A 19,391-nucleotide genomic window follows, 5' to 3' on the forward strand; every position below is an offset into this window, starting at 1 on the left:
TCTTATGAAGGCAACAACGAATTTAAACTACAACTTACTGGGTGAATGTATCACATTGCATAATTATGATTTTTTTTTCATTTGCAGGGATTTACTTCTGTGGATTGCTTAGTACTAGAAAGAGTGACTGCACAGGTCTGCCACCATCTATGTTAAATAATTCTGACTGTCCACCGTCACGAGGGCAGTACAGAATAAAAATGAAAGGAAGCATGTCCTTAATCTGCTGGTATAACAAAGGCCATTTCCGTTTTCTGACCAATGCCTATTCTCCTACGCAAACAGGTAAGACAGAAATAGTCACTGTGGAATGTACAATATTAGCACGTCAGGATATTAATGCATCTGGATGAGATGCCAGTGAAATAATGTAGTTATTAAACCTTAAGTATGTCTCTGTATTTCTCTGTCCTCTGTTCCATGTCAGTATACATGAATCTGCATTAGAGAAAGTAACTTTCACCTAACAAAGACAGCAGCAATGCTTTTCTAAGTGGTTACAAATTGGAAAAAACTATCCTAAAAGAGCTGGCATCCTTTCTGATCTGCTAATCTTGGCTACCACATATGGCTCCTTTAAAGTACACTTTCTGCTAGTTACCCATATCTGTGCTTTGTCCATGTGTCAGCATATAATTCATATATTTTTCTTATTACATTTTCTTGTGAAGTTTCTATTTTTTCAGTTATTAAACACTACATTTAGTACTTGGTTCGATAAGATATGACGTGTGAATCCTCCCAAGATCCATTGCAGCATTTGTTAGCTTGTCTTTATGATACCAACATGAGCCAGCAGAGGGGACTCCTTTAAAGGCACAGATAGATCCTTTTCCCAGCAGAAGACCTACTCAAAGTATTGGCTATTTTTGTAGGTATTTTTATTTCCTTATAGCTACAGCATTATTTTTTTTATTTCAGTAGTCATATTGTAAAAACGAAAAAACAAAATTTATCCTAGGTCGTTTTGCTGTAAACATCACTGTGTACATAAAGGATTTGAAACATACATCATTCATTTTGCCTTATCACAGCAACACGACTGAGTCTTAGATGTCTGCTACATTCCACAGTGACCAGCTACTGGTGCTGGGTATGTCGCATTTCACTAGTTAACCCAAAAGACAGGACAGAATAAGATAGTAAAAACAGAACAGAATATAACATATAACAAGCAAATAAGAAATAATAGCTAGAGACTTCCAGTCTAATCATGTTTCTGAGTGTTAGTGTTTATGTGAGTAGCAGATTAGTGTATACAGGATAATGTGGTACTTCTCTTAATAATCACGTCTCCTTCGGTGCATGATTGTATTGTCTGCTTGAAGAGGAAAGCTTAAGTGGTCCGAGAAGATGTAGTAGCCATTTTAGTGCTGGAGTCAAATACAAGGAATGGGTAACAGAATCATGTGCTATTACACAATGTCACAAAATAACAACGGAGAAACTTTGATTCCACTATGTTGAAACTGGCTGGGTCACAGATACTGTGCTTTTAAGTTTGATTTCACAGTTCTTGGAGGAGACATGTTAGTTTTTCCCAATTTCTGAGAGTTGTCATATGAAGAGATATGTGATGGGGGCATGCCTACACATCAGTGGTGGCAGAGGTTTGACCCCTTCTAAAATTTGTTTAATATTTTAGCTCAGTGTGCTAAATGTCACTACTTACAAGTGCAATTTATTAAAGGTATAAATCATTTGATAGTGGTTAATCTCACACTGATAGAACAGGAATCCACCTGAACAGAAACATCTGCAGAGATAGAAGAGGATAAGCACTGACAGATCCATGTGCTTCCAGGAAGCTGACATTCTTACAAATCAGTCAAATTTGCTTTATAATGTTGTAAACACAATTTTGTACAAAGGGTTTAAAGGACAGGATTGAGTCATGCCAGTGTGTAAAATATTTAAACTGATCTGTTTGTCGTAGTTGTGTGGGGGTTGGACATGTAAAGCATATTCACTGTACTCTCCATCATGCTGGGCGTTCACATTCTTTTATTTTTCTGACCGTTACTAATTAGTTTGTTAGCAAGGCAATAACTCTAAATGTTATTAAATTCAAAAAGCTACAGTTTCTTCATAATTATGGAAAAAGAGTTACAGACAGCTGAGGAGATCAAGAGGTAACTCAGTGAGAAACATGGAGAACAGTAAGGGTGCAGGGACTGAGACATGGAGGATTCTGAAAGGTGTCCCCTGAAGAATGCACAGAGCTCATGACCATCTCAAAGGTCCAGTAAGTCAGCTAATTTTACAAGCAACAAAACACTCTTTTATCAAAGTTGGACCTCATGAGTCTGGACATCATTAGCACATGGTGTACATACTTGCAGCTATCAACAATCCGTATTGTCATTCATAGTATAAAACCTGTCGTAGCAAAACAGTGAAAACTATGGCAGGGGTTCTAACACGGGTCCTCCTGGGTACCAAGCAGCTGTCAGAAAACATTTCCACTGTTGGCTAAATGTGATTCAGCCAAACTGTGTCTCATCTGGACAAAAAGAAGATTCAATATTCTGAACTAAAACCCCAAAGTTAAATATGCACTTATGAGATCAGTGATAGCAGTCCCTGTTGTGTAGCTGTTATTTGTACTACAGCAACTGTAGCCCATTGCAGTTACTTTACCTTCCTAGGTATTAAGTCTTTCTGGAAATCATATTAGGCATTGGCTAAGAGGCTAAGATGCACAAAAAACATGTGATAGTGTGCATGTATACACGCACAAGCACACGCATGCACGTGCACATGAGCACACCCACACACACACACACACACACACACACACACACACACACACACACACACACACACACACAGTCTATACATACATATGCATTATAAATTCAACAAAACTGAACTGACAGAATTAGTAAGACATGCACCTTCCAAATGTTACTGTAAACTCAACTTAAACTCTAACATTGGAAGCAATGATAAGGTGTTCCTTAATTACATTTATTTATTTATTTGCAGTTTGTTTACCAGGATAGTCCATTGGGCCACAAGGACCCCATTTTAAATCCTGGGGAGAAAAGCTCCAGTAAATTACAAGTATAATACATTTCTGAATTACAAGATTACAGGATAACAATTTCTACAAATTTTACAAAACAGTTTATCAGACATTAGAAAGAGAATGCATGGTAATAACAGTTACAATAAATTAGCCTGTGAAAAATTCCATTATAAACAAATTAAGGTAGTAAAAAAAAAAAGAATGCAAATTCCTTCTGGAGATTATGGGCTAAAGGAGGTTATTAGAAGATATGATTGGTAAGAGAGAATTATAGTAGGATGTTATGTAAGAAGAGAGCTATTAGTAGATATGTTAGGTAGTGAGAGAATTATAGTAGGATGTTATGTAAGAAGAGAGCTATTAGTAGATATGTTAGGTAGTGAGAGAATTATAGTAGGATGTTATGTAGGAAGAGAGCTATTAGTAGATATGTTAGGTAGTGAGAGAATTATAGTAGGATGTTATGTAGGAAGAGAGCTATTAGTAGATATGTTAGGTAGGGAGAGAATTATAGTAGGATGTTATGTAGGAGGAGAGCTATTAGTAGATATAGTAGGTAGTGAAAGAATTATAGTAGGATGTTATGCAAGAAGAGAGCTATTAGTAGATATGTTAGGTAGAGAGAGAATTATAGTAGGATGTTATGTGGGATGAGAGCTATTAGTAGATATGTTAGTTAGTGAGAGAATTATAGTAGGATGTTATGTAGCATGAGAGCTATCAGATATGTTAGGTAGGGAGAGAATTATAGTAGGATGTTATGTAAGAAGAGAGCTATTAGTAGATATGGTAGGTAGGGAGAGAATTATAGTAGGATGTTATGTAGGAAGAGAGCTATTAGTAGATATGTTAGGTAGTGAGAGAATTATAGTAGGATGTTATGTAAGAGGAGAGCTATTAGCAGATATGTTAGGTAGTGAGATAATTATAGTAGGATGTTATGTAAGAAGAGAGCTATTAGCAGATATGTTAGGTAGTGAGATAATTATAGTAGGATGTTATGTAGGAAGAGAGCTATTAGTAGATATGTTAGGTAGTGAGAGAATTATAGTAGGATGTTATATAGGAAGAGAGCTATTAGTAGATATGTTAGGTAGTGAGAGAATTATAGTAGGATGTTATGTAGCATGAGAGCTATTAGTAGATATGGTAGGTAGTGAGAGAATTATAGTAGGATATTATGTAGGAGGAGAGCTATTAGTAGATATGTTAGGTAGAGAGAGAATTATAGTAGGATGTTATGTAGGAAAAGAGCTATTAGTAGATATGTTAGGTAGTGAGAGAATTATAGTAGGATGTTATGTAAGAAGAGAGCTATTAGTAGATATGTTAGGTAGTGAGAGAATTATAGTAGGATATTATGTAGGAGGAGAGCTATTAGTAGATATGTTAGGTAGAGAGAGAATTATAGTAGGATGTTATGTAAGAAGAGAGCTATTAGTAGATATGTTAGGTAGTGAGAGAATTATAGTAGGATGTTATGTAGGAGGAGAGCTATTAGTAGATATGTTAGGTAGAGAGAATTATAGTATGATGTTATGTAAGAAGAGAGCTATTAGTATATATGTTAGGTAGTGAGAGAATTATAGTAGGATGTTATGTAGGAAGAGAGCTATTAGTAGATATGTTAGGTAGTGAGAGAATTATAGTAGGATGTTATGTAGGAGGAGAGCTATTAGTAGATATGTTAGGTAGTGAGAGAATTATAGTAGGATGTTATGTAAGAAGAGAGCTATTAGTAGATATGTTAGGTAGTGAGAGAATTATAGTAGGATGTTATGTAGGAAGAGAGCTATTAGTAGATATGTTAGGTAGTGAGAGAATTATAGTAGGATGTTATGCAAGAAGAGAGCTATTAGTAGATATGTTAGGTAGTGAGATAATTATAGTATGATGTTATGTGGGATGAGAGCTATTAGTAGATATGTTAGGTAGTGAGAGAATTATAGTAGGGTGTTATGTAGGAAGAGAGGTATTAGTAGATATGTTAGGTAGTGAGAGAATTATAGTAGGATGTTATGTAGGAAGAGAGGTATTAGTAGATATGTTAGGTAGTGAGAGAATTATAGTAGGATGTTATGTAGTAGATATGTTAGGTAGTGAGAGAATTATAGTAGGATGTTATATAAGAAGAGAGCTATTAGTAGATATGTTAGGTAGTGAGAGAATTATAGTAGGATGTTATGTAAGAGGAGAGCTATTAGTAGATATGTTAGGTAGTGAAAGAATTATAGTAGGATGTTATGTAAGAAGAGCGCTATTAGTAGATATGTTAGGTAGGGAGAGAATTATAGTAGGATGTTATGTAGGAAAAGAGCTATTAGTAGATATGTTAGGTAGTGAGAGAATTATAGTAGGATGTTATGTAGGAAAAAAAGCTATTAGTAGATATGTTAGGTAGTGAGAGAATTATAGTAGGATGTTATGTAAGAAGAGAGCTATTAGCAGATATGTTATGTAGTGAGATAATTATAGTAGGATGTTATGTAGGAAGAGAGCTATTAGTAGATATGTTGGGTAGAGAGATAATTATAGTACGATGTTATATAAGAAGAGAGCTATTAGTAGATATGTTAGGTAGTGAGATAATTATAGTAGGATGTTATGCAAGAAGAGAGCTATTAGCAGATATGTTAGGTAGTGAGATAATTATAGTAAGATGTTATGTAGCATGAGAGCTATTAGTAGATATGTTAGGTAGTGAGAGAATTATAGTAGGATGTTATGTAAGAAGAGAGCTATTAGTAGATATGGTAGGTAGTGAGAGAATTATAGTAGGATGTTATGTAGGAAAAGAGCTATTAGTAGATATGTTGGGTAGAGAGATAATTATAGTATGATGTTATGTAAGAAGAGAGCTATTAGCAGATATGTTAGATAGTGAGATAATTATAGTAAGATGTTATGTAGCATGAGAGCTATTAGTAGATATGTTAGGTAGTGAGAGAATTATAGTAGGATGTTATGTAAGAAGAGAGCTATTAGTAGATATGGTAGGTAGTGAGAGAATTATAGTAGGATGTTATGTAGGAAGAGAGGTATTAGTAGATATGTTAGGTAGGGAGAGAATTATAGTAGGATGTTATGTAGGAAGAGAGCTATTAGTAGATATGTTATGTAGTGAGAGAATTATAGTAGGATGTTATGTAAGAAGAGAGCTATTAGTAGATATGGTAGGTAGTGAGAGAATTATAGTAGGATGTTATGTAGGAAGAGAGGTATTAGTAGATATGTTAGGTAGGGAGAGAATTATAGTAGGATGTTATGTAGGAAGAGAGCTATTAGTAGATATGTTAGGTAGTGAGAGAATTATAGTAGGATGTTATGTAAGAGGAGAGCTATTAGCAGATATGTTAGGTAGTGAGATAATTATAGTAGGATGTTATGTAAGAAGAGAGCTATTAGCAGATATGTTAGGTAGTGAGATAATTATAGTAGGATGTTATGTAGGAAGAGAGCCATTAGTAGATATGTTAGGTAGTGAGAGAATTATAGTAGGATGTTATGTAAGAAGAGAGCTATTAGTAGATATGGTAGGTAGTGAGAGAATTATAGTAGGATGTTATGTAGGAAGAGAGCTATTAGTAGATATGTTAGGTAGTGAGAGAATTATAGTAGGATGTTATGTAAGAAGAGAGCTATTAGTAGATATGGTAGGTAGTGAGAGAATTATAGTAGGATGTTATGTAGGAAGAGAGCTATTAGTAGATATGTAAGGTAGTGAGAGAATTATAGTAGGATATTATGTAGCATGAGAGCAAGAGCATTCCCATTGTGAGATTAGGTGTGAGTTTTAAAGATAGAGAGACTGTTAGTGGTATGGATAAGAGATGGGAGAGAATTCCAGTGACGTACTAAGCAAAAGAATAGAAGATGTTTGCCTGGAGGGTGGGCAGGTTTTATGTAGATCGATTAGATTTTGGAAGTTAGATCAAAGGCATCTGTTTGGATGATGCATTTGGAAGGTAGAGGCAAGGGAGGGGCAGAGAGGGGCAAAAAATAATTTTGTGTGCCTGGATAAGTTGGATATAAGTAAGATAATTGGGGAGTTCAAGTTAGTTCAGTTGGTGCAAGGAAATGCAATGATGGGTATTGGATCTGTGGCTAGTTGCAAATTTTGAGATTTTATAGTAACAGGAGGAGACTTTACATTTGAGGGAGGATTGCAGATTGGTAAGAATAGAGATACCATACAGGAGGGAAGGGATGAGGTATGTATTGGCAAAAATGAGTCTGGTGGAGGGAGGGATGAAACGGTTGTGGCGATAAAGCATACCAAGTTTCTTATGAGTTTTTTTAATAAGGGGAATCCTCCCCTGACATATATAGCTTTTTGGAATCATTTGGCTATTTCACCTGTGAGAAAAGGAAAATAGTATGTATGCAACAAACGACTGAATGATATTTTCAAATTCCTTGGCATTGGATTCGTGACTTCTTTGGACATTGGTTTATTGCTTATCTTGGTGGCGTTTGTGGATTCCTATGGGGCCTACGCAACACATGTATAAACGAGCAGTTGTTGTTTCCAGGACCACACATCCAAGGTTTGATATGGCTTGAATATATGTAATGAAGGGTTGGTGTAGTGTTTTATTGAAGCAGGAGGTTATATTGGACTGTTTGGGAATTTGAAATGTTTGTTTAAACCATTGAGAGCTTCAGTCGTCTTTTTTCCACTCTACAAAACAACTGGTGGGTAAAACTACAGATGTCTATGCTGTTAGATGACCTTAACGTAATTGGAGGTATTTCAGGCTGTCATATATTTTGGATCAGTACAAAGGGTCATAAACTGTTTGATCTTCGATAAAGCGGGGTTGGTGCTGTGTTTTATAGAACAAAGTGGTTACATCGGACTGCTTGGCAATTTCAGTTGTCTGTTTAAATAACTGGGTGCTTCAGTCGAACTCTCGCCATTTATATATAACAACTGGTCGGGGAACTATGAATGTCCATGCTTAATGTAACTGGAGGAACATTAGACGGTGGTGGATTTCGGACAAGCACAAAGAGCAAGATTTGTATGTTTGGGACACTAGTGACTTTTGGTTTATATTAATCGTTTTGTTTACAACAGAAAGCTGGCGATCAGTTGGTACATCAGATTGTGTATAGCTTTTTTTGGCGAACAAGATACGAAGCTGTTGGTGGGATGATACAGCTGGTTTGGGAGTATTAATATTTTTCAATATATGTTTTTCCAACTTTATTCATATGTATATGTCATTTTACATTTGTAAGGATGCATTTTTAACAACTTTTTGTATCTCTTATGTCAAGGACTACCCACCACTATCGGGAACACCTTTCTTGTGCCAGATTATTTTTCCCCATACTATGTCATCTCTCTATTGTGTTGGTCACAAATAATATTTCTCTGTGTGCATATACATATATTAGGATTTGTAGCATGTTTTTTGGGGGCCAAGTATACTATTTTAAACCATTACAGTTTTGAATACGTACTTTTTAATACTGTTCTCACAAATACAAGTACAATACATTTTACCATTTAGGTATTATAGTATTGGCATACGTCTGGTCTATTTGTTATTATAGGCATTATTACCATTGTATGTTTTTTACATCAACATATTAGTCTTGGATATACCTTATCAGTTCTTACCCTGGGCACTGACGGTTTTAGCAAGTATAATTGTAGTGCAGTTGCAGGCCTAATAATTCATTTGTGTCACTTAGTGTTGTGGTGTCGATTGTTCTCTAACATCATATTGACTTTGGCCATTTATTGGGCCTATCTATACACTTGCACTGTTCCTGATGTTTGTATGACAGACCTACATCATAAGAGGTCATCAACACTGAATTCAAAGTTGAATATACTGCATATACAGATTTCTGTTTTCTGTTTTAACATATGACATCTTTGCTTGCGGTGCTGGCTCTGTATTTTTTCCTCTTTGTACAATAATTTTTTGATAGACAGTAGGGAATCTTGATGTGATACAGGGGCTGATACCCATTATCACTACATATTATTATTGAATATTGATTCTCTATTATAGTGTTTTGTCTTGGCTTGTGGTCTCTGTCTTTTGGCTTATATCATATATCTAGCATGGACCTAGACAGTATCTTAACTTGATTGTGTGCGGATTGGGAGGATATTGGGGTATTTGGTATCCATGCCTCGCCGGGCAGCAATTCCAATGAATCAGTGGAACAATCAGCCATGAATTGTGAATTGGCATTTAATTCCCTTTCCAAGGGTCTTAAAAACCTAAGATCAAACGTATGGCACTTACGTTTGTTCCGGGCATATCTACATAAAAACATAGCCCCTAGGGGTCTCAGAATTCGGCTACAACCATTGGTTGGCAGACAAGAAGACAGATTATCTAATGAGTGGCGTGAAGCCTTACAGAAAGGGTCCATGCTTTTTGTCCACATACTGGCCCAATATTATGAACGTATGATTGATATTAATCTCCAGGAAGTCAAAACTATGTGTTTAGATTGCAAAAGATTTGAGTCTCAATCCACATTTCAAGACTCTATTAACAAATTATCACAGGAACTCACAAACCATGATAAAATTACTAAAGATAGAAAAATAAAAAAGTTTAAAAGAGATTATATGGACTACCAAAGGGGGCGTCCTTTTGACTCCCAGAGAACAGTGAGATTTATGGGTACTAGTTCTGGTTCTACATCTAATGTTCCCAGTAATAATTTTAATAAAAAAAGACCACGGTCTGTTTTGAAAAACAGGGATCAAACAAGTGCCAGCACATCAGGGGAGGATTCTTCATGTACCGATTATGATAGTTCCAGTAACAAGGATTCACCACATAGAAAAAAATCCAATAGAGCAATCCCTTTAGACAAGGTCCCAGGCGTAGGGGTGGATGCAAACACAAAGGTAGCAAACATGCCCAATTCCCTTGAGGGATTGATCCAGAACTTCCTAACCTAAATCAGGGGGTCAATCAAAATGTTTTGAATGTGTCTAAAGAAACATTGTCTGTACAGCATTTACAACTTCTGAATAAAGGTTTAGGTTTTATCCCTGGGTTTTTTTTGCAATGAATATTGCACTGTCACTGATGTTATGAGCTTCTGTCGTAACCTGAATTTGAAATTGTTTTTTGCAGATAGAGACTCTCAAAGAACTGATGAGTTTAGATTCATTAAGTCTGATTTTCAACCACCTATGCACAAACATGTTTCTGTTTTTATGCAAGCGGTCCTTAGGGACCTACACTTTGAACATAGGGAATATGACATAATGAGATCTAATCTTTCAACACAGGAAACTACTGCTCTCAATGAGCTAAGGGAGAACCAAAATATTGCCATCCTTCCAGCAGATAAGGGGGGAGCCATGGTTGTGATGGATACGAGTTCATATTTGAATGAGGGCCAATCTCAACTGTCTGATAAAAGATGCTATATGTACATGGCCTATGATCCTACCACTCACTTCAAACAGGAAATAGACACTTTTCTGAATCTTGCCCTTGAGGAGGGCATCATAACCAAAAATTGTGTTTTTCAGTTAACTGTCAAGGATCCTCAGAAACAAATCTTATATTTACTTCCAAAAATACACAAGTCCATTACAAATCCTCTGGGCAGACCGATTGTATCTGGAATTGGGTCCTTGACGGAGCCTTTATCTGCCTTTCTTACTCAATATCTTAAACCACTGTTGTGTTTTGTCAGGGCTAGATTGCAGGATACGACCCAATTTCTACAGATTATACAGGATTGTCAACTTGAGCCTGGGTGGCTCATGTGCTCATTGGATGTTAAGGCCCTATATACTAGCATTCCACACTGGGCTGGCCTACAGGCCCTACAATATTGGTTAGATAGGGCTGCTTTATACTCCCCTGGGTTCAATACACTGCTTATCTGTATGACGGAACATGTCCTCAATAAGAATATCTTTTATTTTCAAAGACGATGCTATTGGCAACTGCAGGGTACGGCGATGGGAGCATCCTTTGCTCCCATTTATACAGATTTATTCATGGCATTCTTTGAGGAATGCATGATCTATGATCCACTACACAATATCTATCTGGTGGAAATAGATATTTGGCGCAGTTACTTGGATGATTGCTGGATGGTGTGGCGGGCAGATGTCAGGTATTTACAGGAATTCATTGAATACCTCAATCAAAATGTATGAGGTATTGAGTTTACGGTAACACACGATCTTCAAAGCATTAATTTTTTGGATGTTACTGTTACCAGAAACACAGACCATACGTTGAACACGAGATCTTATCACAAATACCCTCAATACAACACTTTGTTGCATGCTTCTAGCATGCACCCAGGCCACACCAGCCGCAACATCCCCAAGTCCCAATTTATGCGTATCAAACGCCTGAGCTCGACACAGGGTAATTTTGATAGGGATGGCTTGGATCTTTATCATAGGTTTGCCAACAGGGGTTACAGACATCAAGACATTCTTAATGCCTGGAATTGGACTAATAATATGGAGAGAAAAACTTTGTTACAATATCAATCTCAAATTAGGGATTGCTCTACGAATATCATTTGGTTTGTCACCACCTTTGGCAGAAATTCCAATGTTATCAAGGGTATCATTAATAGACATTGGAATATTCTCATGGCCAATGAATATTTGAGAACAATATTGGATCAACAATGCCATTTCTCCTATAGGAGAGGCAGAACTCTTGGCTCTCTCTTTTCACATTTCAAACATATAGAAAGTGGGGGAGCGATACACCAACAAATGACTATGTCAGGGGATGTATTAGTGGGTACATTCCCTTGTGGCCATTGTGGTTCATGTAAACAAATCAATAAAAGTAAGGAATTTACAAGTCGCAATACCAGTAAAGTGTATCAATGCAGAATATTTGGCAACTGTAGTAGCAGTTGGGTGGTCTATCTGGCAACATGTCGGTGTCAAGCTTTTTATGTAGGCCAAACCTCTAGACCACTCAGAACACGCATCAACGAACATAGATCAGACATTAAAACCAGGAAGGAAACTAATGCCTTATATAGGCACATTTTGAAACATCCTGAAGCACAATTTTCTTTTGTAATTATAGATAGAATTATGGGGGACCGTAGTAATCCCCAGGGATGGCACAAAATACTTACTCATAAGGAACAACATTGGATCATTACATTGGGCGCTCTGTTCCCTCCTGGACTAAATGACCATTTGTAAATATGAGGATATAGGTTGGTACATTTTATGTTTTATGTTCATACATAATGATTTATATATCACATTTACATCATGAATAATTATGGATATTGGTTTATAGTAATCTGTTTGCCTCTATCTCTCATATTTTTTTATAGTTTTTCTAATGTGTCATATAGGATCCGATGAAGGACAGCCAAAGGTATATCGACATATCTGCTTCGATCACAGCTGAAGGAACTATATTGGAACATTGGACTAAGCATGGATTTTCGAATTCGGCTACATCATCAATTGCTAACCACATGTTTTCTGTTGGAACACTCATCGCACTTTTTTTCATGCTTTGGATGTGATGCTCTTTATGGTTATGACAGCATGCAAGATATATGTTCTCAGCATAACTACACTATAAGTTATATTATTTACATTTATGTCATATAATTCAATGTGTGGGGGTTAGTTCACAACATATTTTCTATTTTTTATTCTTTATTTCTCAATTTTCAATGATGTACCTATTTTTATGTTATATTTGTTACGTATTGTCAAGTCATGATTGCATTTACTATCATGCATAACTGCAGTTTATATTTTCAGTTCTTTCTCTTTAAATATATACTGGTTGCATTTTCCATCTGTCTCACAGGTGGGGTGTGTCTATAAATGGATTGCATTTTTGGTGAATTGTTCATACACTGAAGAAGGCATTGGTTGCCGAAACCGGTCTGTCTAATAAAGGGTTATTATTCAGCCATCTATATGTATTTGACCTAATTATTTTCTTTTTGTTACTTCTGGATCGCATATTGCTGGCCTTTTGTTGTTTACTTGGTTGGTTTAGCTGCGCATCCACCTACCTGCATAGCATCATGTTGGGTTGTTTTTTTAATATTTGCCTGAATATAGCTATCAAACTTTAGTTGGTCATTGATGATGATTCCTAACAATTTAGCAGTGGAGACTGTTTCAAGAAGAGTGTTATTTTGGCTGGTGATAAAGAAAGAGTTTTTGTCTAATGTGATTATTTTAGAGGGGGGGAATATCATTAGTTTTGGTCTTGGATGCATTCAGTGCTAGGTGGTTATCTAGCATCCATTGTTCTGTAGAGGAGAAGGCATCTTGGGTTAATTTTGCTAAGGAAGAGGTGGAGGTTGCAGAACAGATTATTGTCGAGTCATCTGCATAGTGGATAAGGTTGGCATTAAGGGCGGCGTGGTGAAAGTCATTAATGAAGACATTGAATAGTAGGTGCCCTAGAATTGAGCCTTGGTCCACGCCAGTGGGAGTGTTTAGGAATGGTGAAGTAGCTTTTTTCCACTTAACTGCTTGTTGCCTATTTGATGGGTAACTGGTGAACCAGTTAATAGAGGAGTGAGAAAGATTTAGTTTAGAGAGCTTAGTAAGGAGAAGGTTATAAGAGATGGTGTCAAAGGCCTTAGAGAGGTCTAGGAAGAGGGTGGATACAATATGACCAGTGTCACAGGCTTTGTTTACGGTTTCTAGGAAGGAGACGAGAGTGGTGGTGGTGCTATGGCCTGGTTGGAATCCATGCTGGGTGGGAGTAAGAAGGTTATTCTTTATTAGATAGGGTAAGAGTTGTAGATGGATGCATTTTTCAAGATGTTTTGAAATAGGGGATAGGATAGTGATGGGACAGAAGTTTGATATTTCATTATTGTTACCACCTTTATGTAGTAGAATAATAAGGGCCTTTTTCCAGAGCTGGGGGACCTGGCTTTCTAAAATTGATCTGATTTATTAGGATGCAGATGAGGAAGGCAATGGCTTCTGTGGCTTTCTTAAGGAAGTAGATCAGTATTTGATCAGGAGCATTAGTGCAAGGTTTCAATTTTAGAAGTTTTTTTATGGTAGGGATGGGAATGGGGTTCATGGAGAAGGGTGCAGGTTGGGAGCTAGAGATACTGGAGGAGGGGTTGTGACGAGGTTGTTGTGGGGGATCATGGTTATCAGTTTGTTTGGAAAAAGAAAGAATGTGTTGAATTGAGTAGCTAAATCTGAGTCAGAGGCATATGTGTTGGGGCAAGGGTTTTCTTTTTTACCTGGATTAAGAAGGGAGGAGATTCCATCCCAGAATTTTTTAGGGTTATTGTTGTGGTGGGCTTGGAGAGTGGAAAAATAGGCGTTGCGGTCTGAGGTAATAAGTTTTTTTACTTTGTTGCTAAGTGTTTTGTATTCATTAAAGGAAGTAGTAGATTTTGTTTTATGGTAGCATTTCTAAGCTTTATCACGGAGATGCATGGTGGCTAGGGTATTCTTAGTTAGCCAAGGGATGGAGTTACTTTTAGTGCATTTTGTTTTCCAGTGAGCAATGGAGTCTAGCAGGTTTAAGAAGGTTTCATTGAAGTGGGTAACAACATTTTTCAGGGGTAGAGTTTTGAGTGGGTTCCAGTTAGTATTCTTTAGTGCATCAGAGAATGCATTGGGGTGAAAGTTTTTTAGGTACCGAGTAGAGGTGTATGTGTGAGAACGTTGTAGGAAGGTGGGAAGGCGATGGGCAAAAGTGGGAAGGTGGTCACCTAGAGGGTCTGGAAGGGTACCATTATTGGAGAAGAAATGAGGATGGGAAACTAGGATCCAATCTAAGGTACTGCCACAAGAGAAGTCTTTGGAAGGTCTGGTTATGGAGTTAATCAGTTGCGTAAAGTTATAAAGATTTATATTTAGAGAGCTAGTAGGAGATTGAATTGTGTCCAGTTAATGTTAACATCCCCCAGAATTATAGTTTCATTAGTGATATTGATTAAGAGCCAGGAGAGAATGTCTTCTAGGATTGAGACATTGTCTCCAGGAGGGATATAGAGGGTAGTAACACAGATAATGTTGCATTTGTTTACCTGAAGGAGGGCTAGAAGTAATTTAGCATTACCAGATTTGGGGATAGGTTTGGAGTAAGGGGTCATTGAGAGGGATGAGGAGTAGAGAAGAGCTACACCACCTCCTTTTTTATGTGTTCTGTCATTTCTGATAGCACAGAAGTTGGGTGGAGTTAATTCAGAGGTTTTTTTATGTGTGGTTTAAGCCAAGTTTCAGAGATGGAAAGAATGTTAGGTTTGTTATGAAGAAGTCAGGCATGGAGGTTAGGGATTTTATTACATATGCTCTGAGTGTTCACTGCTGTGAAGTGGAGGGATCTACCAGCTGAGTGGGGAGGAAGGGATGGGGAGAATGAGATATGTGAAGGAGAGGGGCCAGGGTTTGGGTGTATGTCCCCAGATGTAAGGATAGAGGTAGAATAGAGAATGTGGGAGAAGAGGTATTTTGGTTGTTTAGAGTCTGGTTTCAAGGTTGTGTAGGTAGATGAGATGGGGAACTTATTGTTTGGAGTAGTGTTTCTGTGGTAGGGTATGAGTTTATAGGTGGAGAGCATAATGTTATTGAGGGAGTAGAGGTTAGGGGAAATTGAGATAGAAGAGTGTGTGTCCTGTCTAAAAAGTAAGAGGAAAAGTTGTGAGTATAGCATGTTTTCAATTAACAATGAAGCAGACACACTATAACTATTTTTTATGGAGTTCACAACAAACAAATAAATATTCTTTATTTTCTCCACAACCTATGTGGCTGATAGGTTGGTGTGCTGGTCTATAGTCACCTCCTAATCTTACCCCTCTCACAAACTAGGTGGCAGGTAACTTTTTATTTCTCCGGATCACCCAACTCTTTTTTCTCCATTCTGTATGCTTCTTCAGTTTCCCAACAACCTTTGTGACAGATAGGCTGCTCTACTGCTGTCTAATCTCAGTCAGCTCTTCCCTCATCTTCCACAAGTTTCTCTGTTTTGCTCACTACCAGTCTCTCCTCATCTTACTCAAGCTCATTTATTCTGCCTGCAACCTATCCAGCATTTAGGTTGTATTGCTGTTCCAGGGCTTTATCCATTCACCTCATAATCTTAAAAAACGTGTTTGTTTTGCTCTCAACGTGTCCAGCAGACAGGTTGTATTTCTATTCCAGGACTTCATCCATTCATGTCATAATCTTAGAAAAATGTCTTTTTTTTTTGCTCTCAACCTGTTCAGCAGTCAGGCTGTGTTTCTGTTTTGCAGTTTTCTCTTTTCACCTTATCCATAGAATTCTTTCTTTACCAGGTTACCTTGGTGGCATATACGCTCTTCCATTCTTCACTGGCTGTACTTGCTACTCCTGTCCACAGCCTATGAATCAGACAGGTTGTATTTCTATTGCCTGGCTTCTTCCCTTCATCTTATCCCTAGATGTCTTTGTTTGCCACTTATCCTAGGTGGCAGATACATCCTTCCACTCTGTGCTAGCTGTGTCTGCTTACCCGTCTTTACATATACCTAGAATTCTCTCTCTTTCTCTCTCTTCCCCAACAACCTTAAAAAATCTAACTTTTTACCACCGCCTTAGTTCACTGTTACCTACTTCTGACAGGTCTAACACAAGTAGAATGTTTTCACTTCAGTGCCCCTTGTATTATATTAAACTCTCCTTTCTCTGCATCATCCTCATTGCCTGTCTTACAACTTCCTTACACATCACAGATACATTTCCTGCAAATATCCCCACCACCTTCCACGCTAGGCACAACTCCTAATAAGCATTTTCTTAAATCTGTAACCCTCTCTACATAAGCCATTACTTAAACTTCCCAGCTTGCAGTACAAAACAAAACAAGTTCAATACCCATTGGTAAAAGTATAGATATACTAGCTAAACATTACTGCTACTCTCAAAAATTGGTAATATCTTGAGATGTCCATCTTAATTCAGGTCCAAACAATTATAGCTACATGTCACCTTAAAATTCCTGCATCTAATTCAACACAACAGGCCTAAAACTGGCCAGTATAAATGCTTGTAGCATAAATAACAAATGTAGCATTATTGAAAGCTGGATCATACATAGCGAATCTCCATGTTATAGTAGCTGTCTCAGTAACCCGGTCAAACAACAACTCCTGCCCTTGAAATTACATAGGCACCAACTACAATATATTAGTACAACACAAAAATTCCAGCAGCAGACAAACTACACCAGTAGCCAGAAATCAAAACTAAGTGCAAAGAAAAGCACTAGTGTGGAAACACAAGTCAGAGTTCAAAATATCCACAGGTAAAATAGGCAACAGGTAAAATAAATCCAAGTATGGAAACACAGCACTAACAATTTAAAATATCCAGAGGTAAAGCAGGCAGCAGGTAAAATAAATCCAAGTTTCATGAATATACAAACTGGTCAATTAAATAGTTAAAGCTGAACTCGCTAAAAAAGTGAACCCAGCAAAAGGAAATAGGCATTACTTTTTTACCTTAACTTCTGGCTTTAAAAACAGGTTTCAAAAGTACAAATTCATTTAAATCTAACCCCATATGACAACATAGTTTGCTGTCTATCTTGCTTCACATCTTTTTGTTTCATTCTGTGTTACCCAACCTAGCATTCTCATGTATAACATCTTACACAGTAAAAGAAAACCTATGTGCATTACCTTGCATCTGAACATGTTAGCTAAGACATTGAAAAATCTGCTTGCTTATTTTCCTAGGATTTTGAAAGACACTGCACAATTCTTATCAAAATTGTATGATACTTGCCAAACTTTAGATTTCAAGAATGTGTTGATGGTAACCATGGACGTCAACAGTTTGTTCACGGTCTTCACAAATGAATTTGGGTTAAAGGCAGTGAAAGAGGTACTGCATATAGTTAATATATGTGATGAGAATACCAATACTTTAATCCTGGAAGCACTAGCATTGGTGTTAGAAAATAACATATTTCTTTGTAATGGAACACACTATAGGCAGGTACAGGGTATTGCCATGGGCACACCCTGTGCCAATTCATATGATAATCTAGTGCTAGCCTTCTGGGAAGATAAATATATTTTTAAGTGTGAACATCTGTGGAAGACTTCAGCAATTTTTTATGCCAGATTTGTGGATGGTATTTTTTTGTTGTGGGCACAGGACAGTGATGAACTGTTAAACTTTGTTGAGTACCTGGAGAAAACTACAGAGCATAGCAATAAGACCATTGGCTTTTTAGATGTCACATTAAATAAAAATGTAACTGGTAAGATAAACACCACCTTGCATAGGAAATCGTGCTGGAGAAATCATTATTTGAATGCACGTAGTATGCATCCTAGGCATACTTTTCATAATATTATGCAAGGCCAAGGATATAGAGTTTCTTGGCTGTGCAGAGACAATAATGAGTTTCACAAAGAAATGTGTTAAATGAACATCTTAAGGAAAAGGGATACTCAAAGGAAAACTTAGAAAAAACTAAGAATAGCATAATATCCAGTAGGGAAGCCAGGTCTAGACCATGGTTTTCTGATAATAAAGAACAGCAGGGAGATAAGTTGAAGTCATCTGATAAATATGACAAAAAACCCAAGGTAATGCTACGTTATAGTAACAATGTGTATGGGATATGTGATATTATTAAGCAAAACTGGAAGATACTAAGACATGACAATCACTAGAAGGATATTTTAGTTGAGAAATCTAGATTTACCTTCAAGCGAAATAGTAATATAAAAGATCTAAAGACAATCATAAGGCCTTCTTTAGCTATGTTAGAAACCTAGGAGGAAACTCCCAGATATGCTCAGAATTAGTTCAAAATGATGTGAAAATTACTGAACCTACACACATTGCTAACATACTGGCTGACAGGTTCAGTGCAAACTTCTCCCCCCCCTCCCCCCCAAAAGGAGAGATATCTATTCCAGAGGATTGTAGCCCCCAAACATCTCCAACGCCCAGGTGAGAACTGCCCTCACTAAGGCAAAAAACACAGCATCCATGGGACCGGATGGTGTCCCCGGCTGTGTGCTTCATGAACTCAACGAGGAATTAAACCCACAGTTAGGACAGCTGTTTAATCTTAGCCTCACCTCAGGATACTGCCCCAAGGAGTGGCACTGTGGTCCCACTTCATAAGGGCGGTGCCTCCACAGACCCTGGAAATTACCGCCCCATTAGCTTGACAAGCCTTATCTGCAAAGCCATGGAGAGGATCATAATGGAACTCATAAATAAAGACATAGGAACTTGCAGACTTTGGATCCAACCCAGTTTGGCTTTGTCAAAGGCAGATCCTGCCTCTTAAACTTGGTTGACTTTTTCGAGACAGTCACCAAGGCCATTGATGAGGAAAGGCAGTCCATACAGCCTACCTCGACCTGGCAAAGGCCT

The 19,391-nt window shown here is 37.4% G+C and overlaps 1 protein-coding gene across 1 annotated transcript in view; it reads left to right on the forward strand.

Moving 5' to 3' along the window:
- PGBD5 (piggyBac transposable element derived 5) overlaps positions 1-19,391 on the forward strand; it is a 699,910-nt gene that overhangs the window by 570,767 nt on the left and 109,752 nt on the right. The window contains exon 5 of the mRNA XM_044076084.1: positions 88-285. Coding sequence (XP_043932019.1) covers positions 88-285 — 198 coding nt within the window. The remainder of the gene's footprint in view (positions 1-87; positions 286-19,391) is intronic.

Source organism: Protopterus annectens, chromosome 1.part1 (assembly GCF_019279795.1).
Source record: "Protopterus annectens isolate FY-2018-M chromosome 1.part1, PAN1.0, whole genome shotgun sequence".
NCBI lineage: Eukaryota > Metazoa > Chordata > Ceratodontiformes > Protopteridae > Protopterus > Protopterus annectens.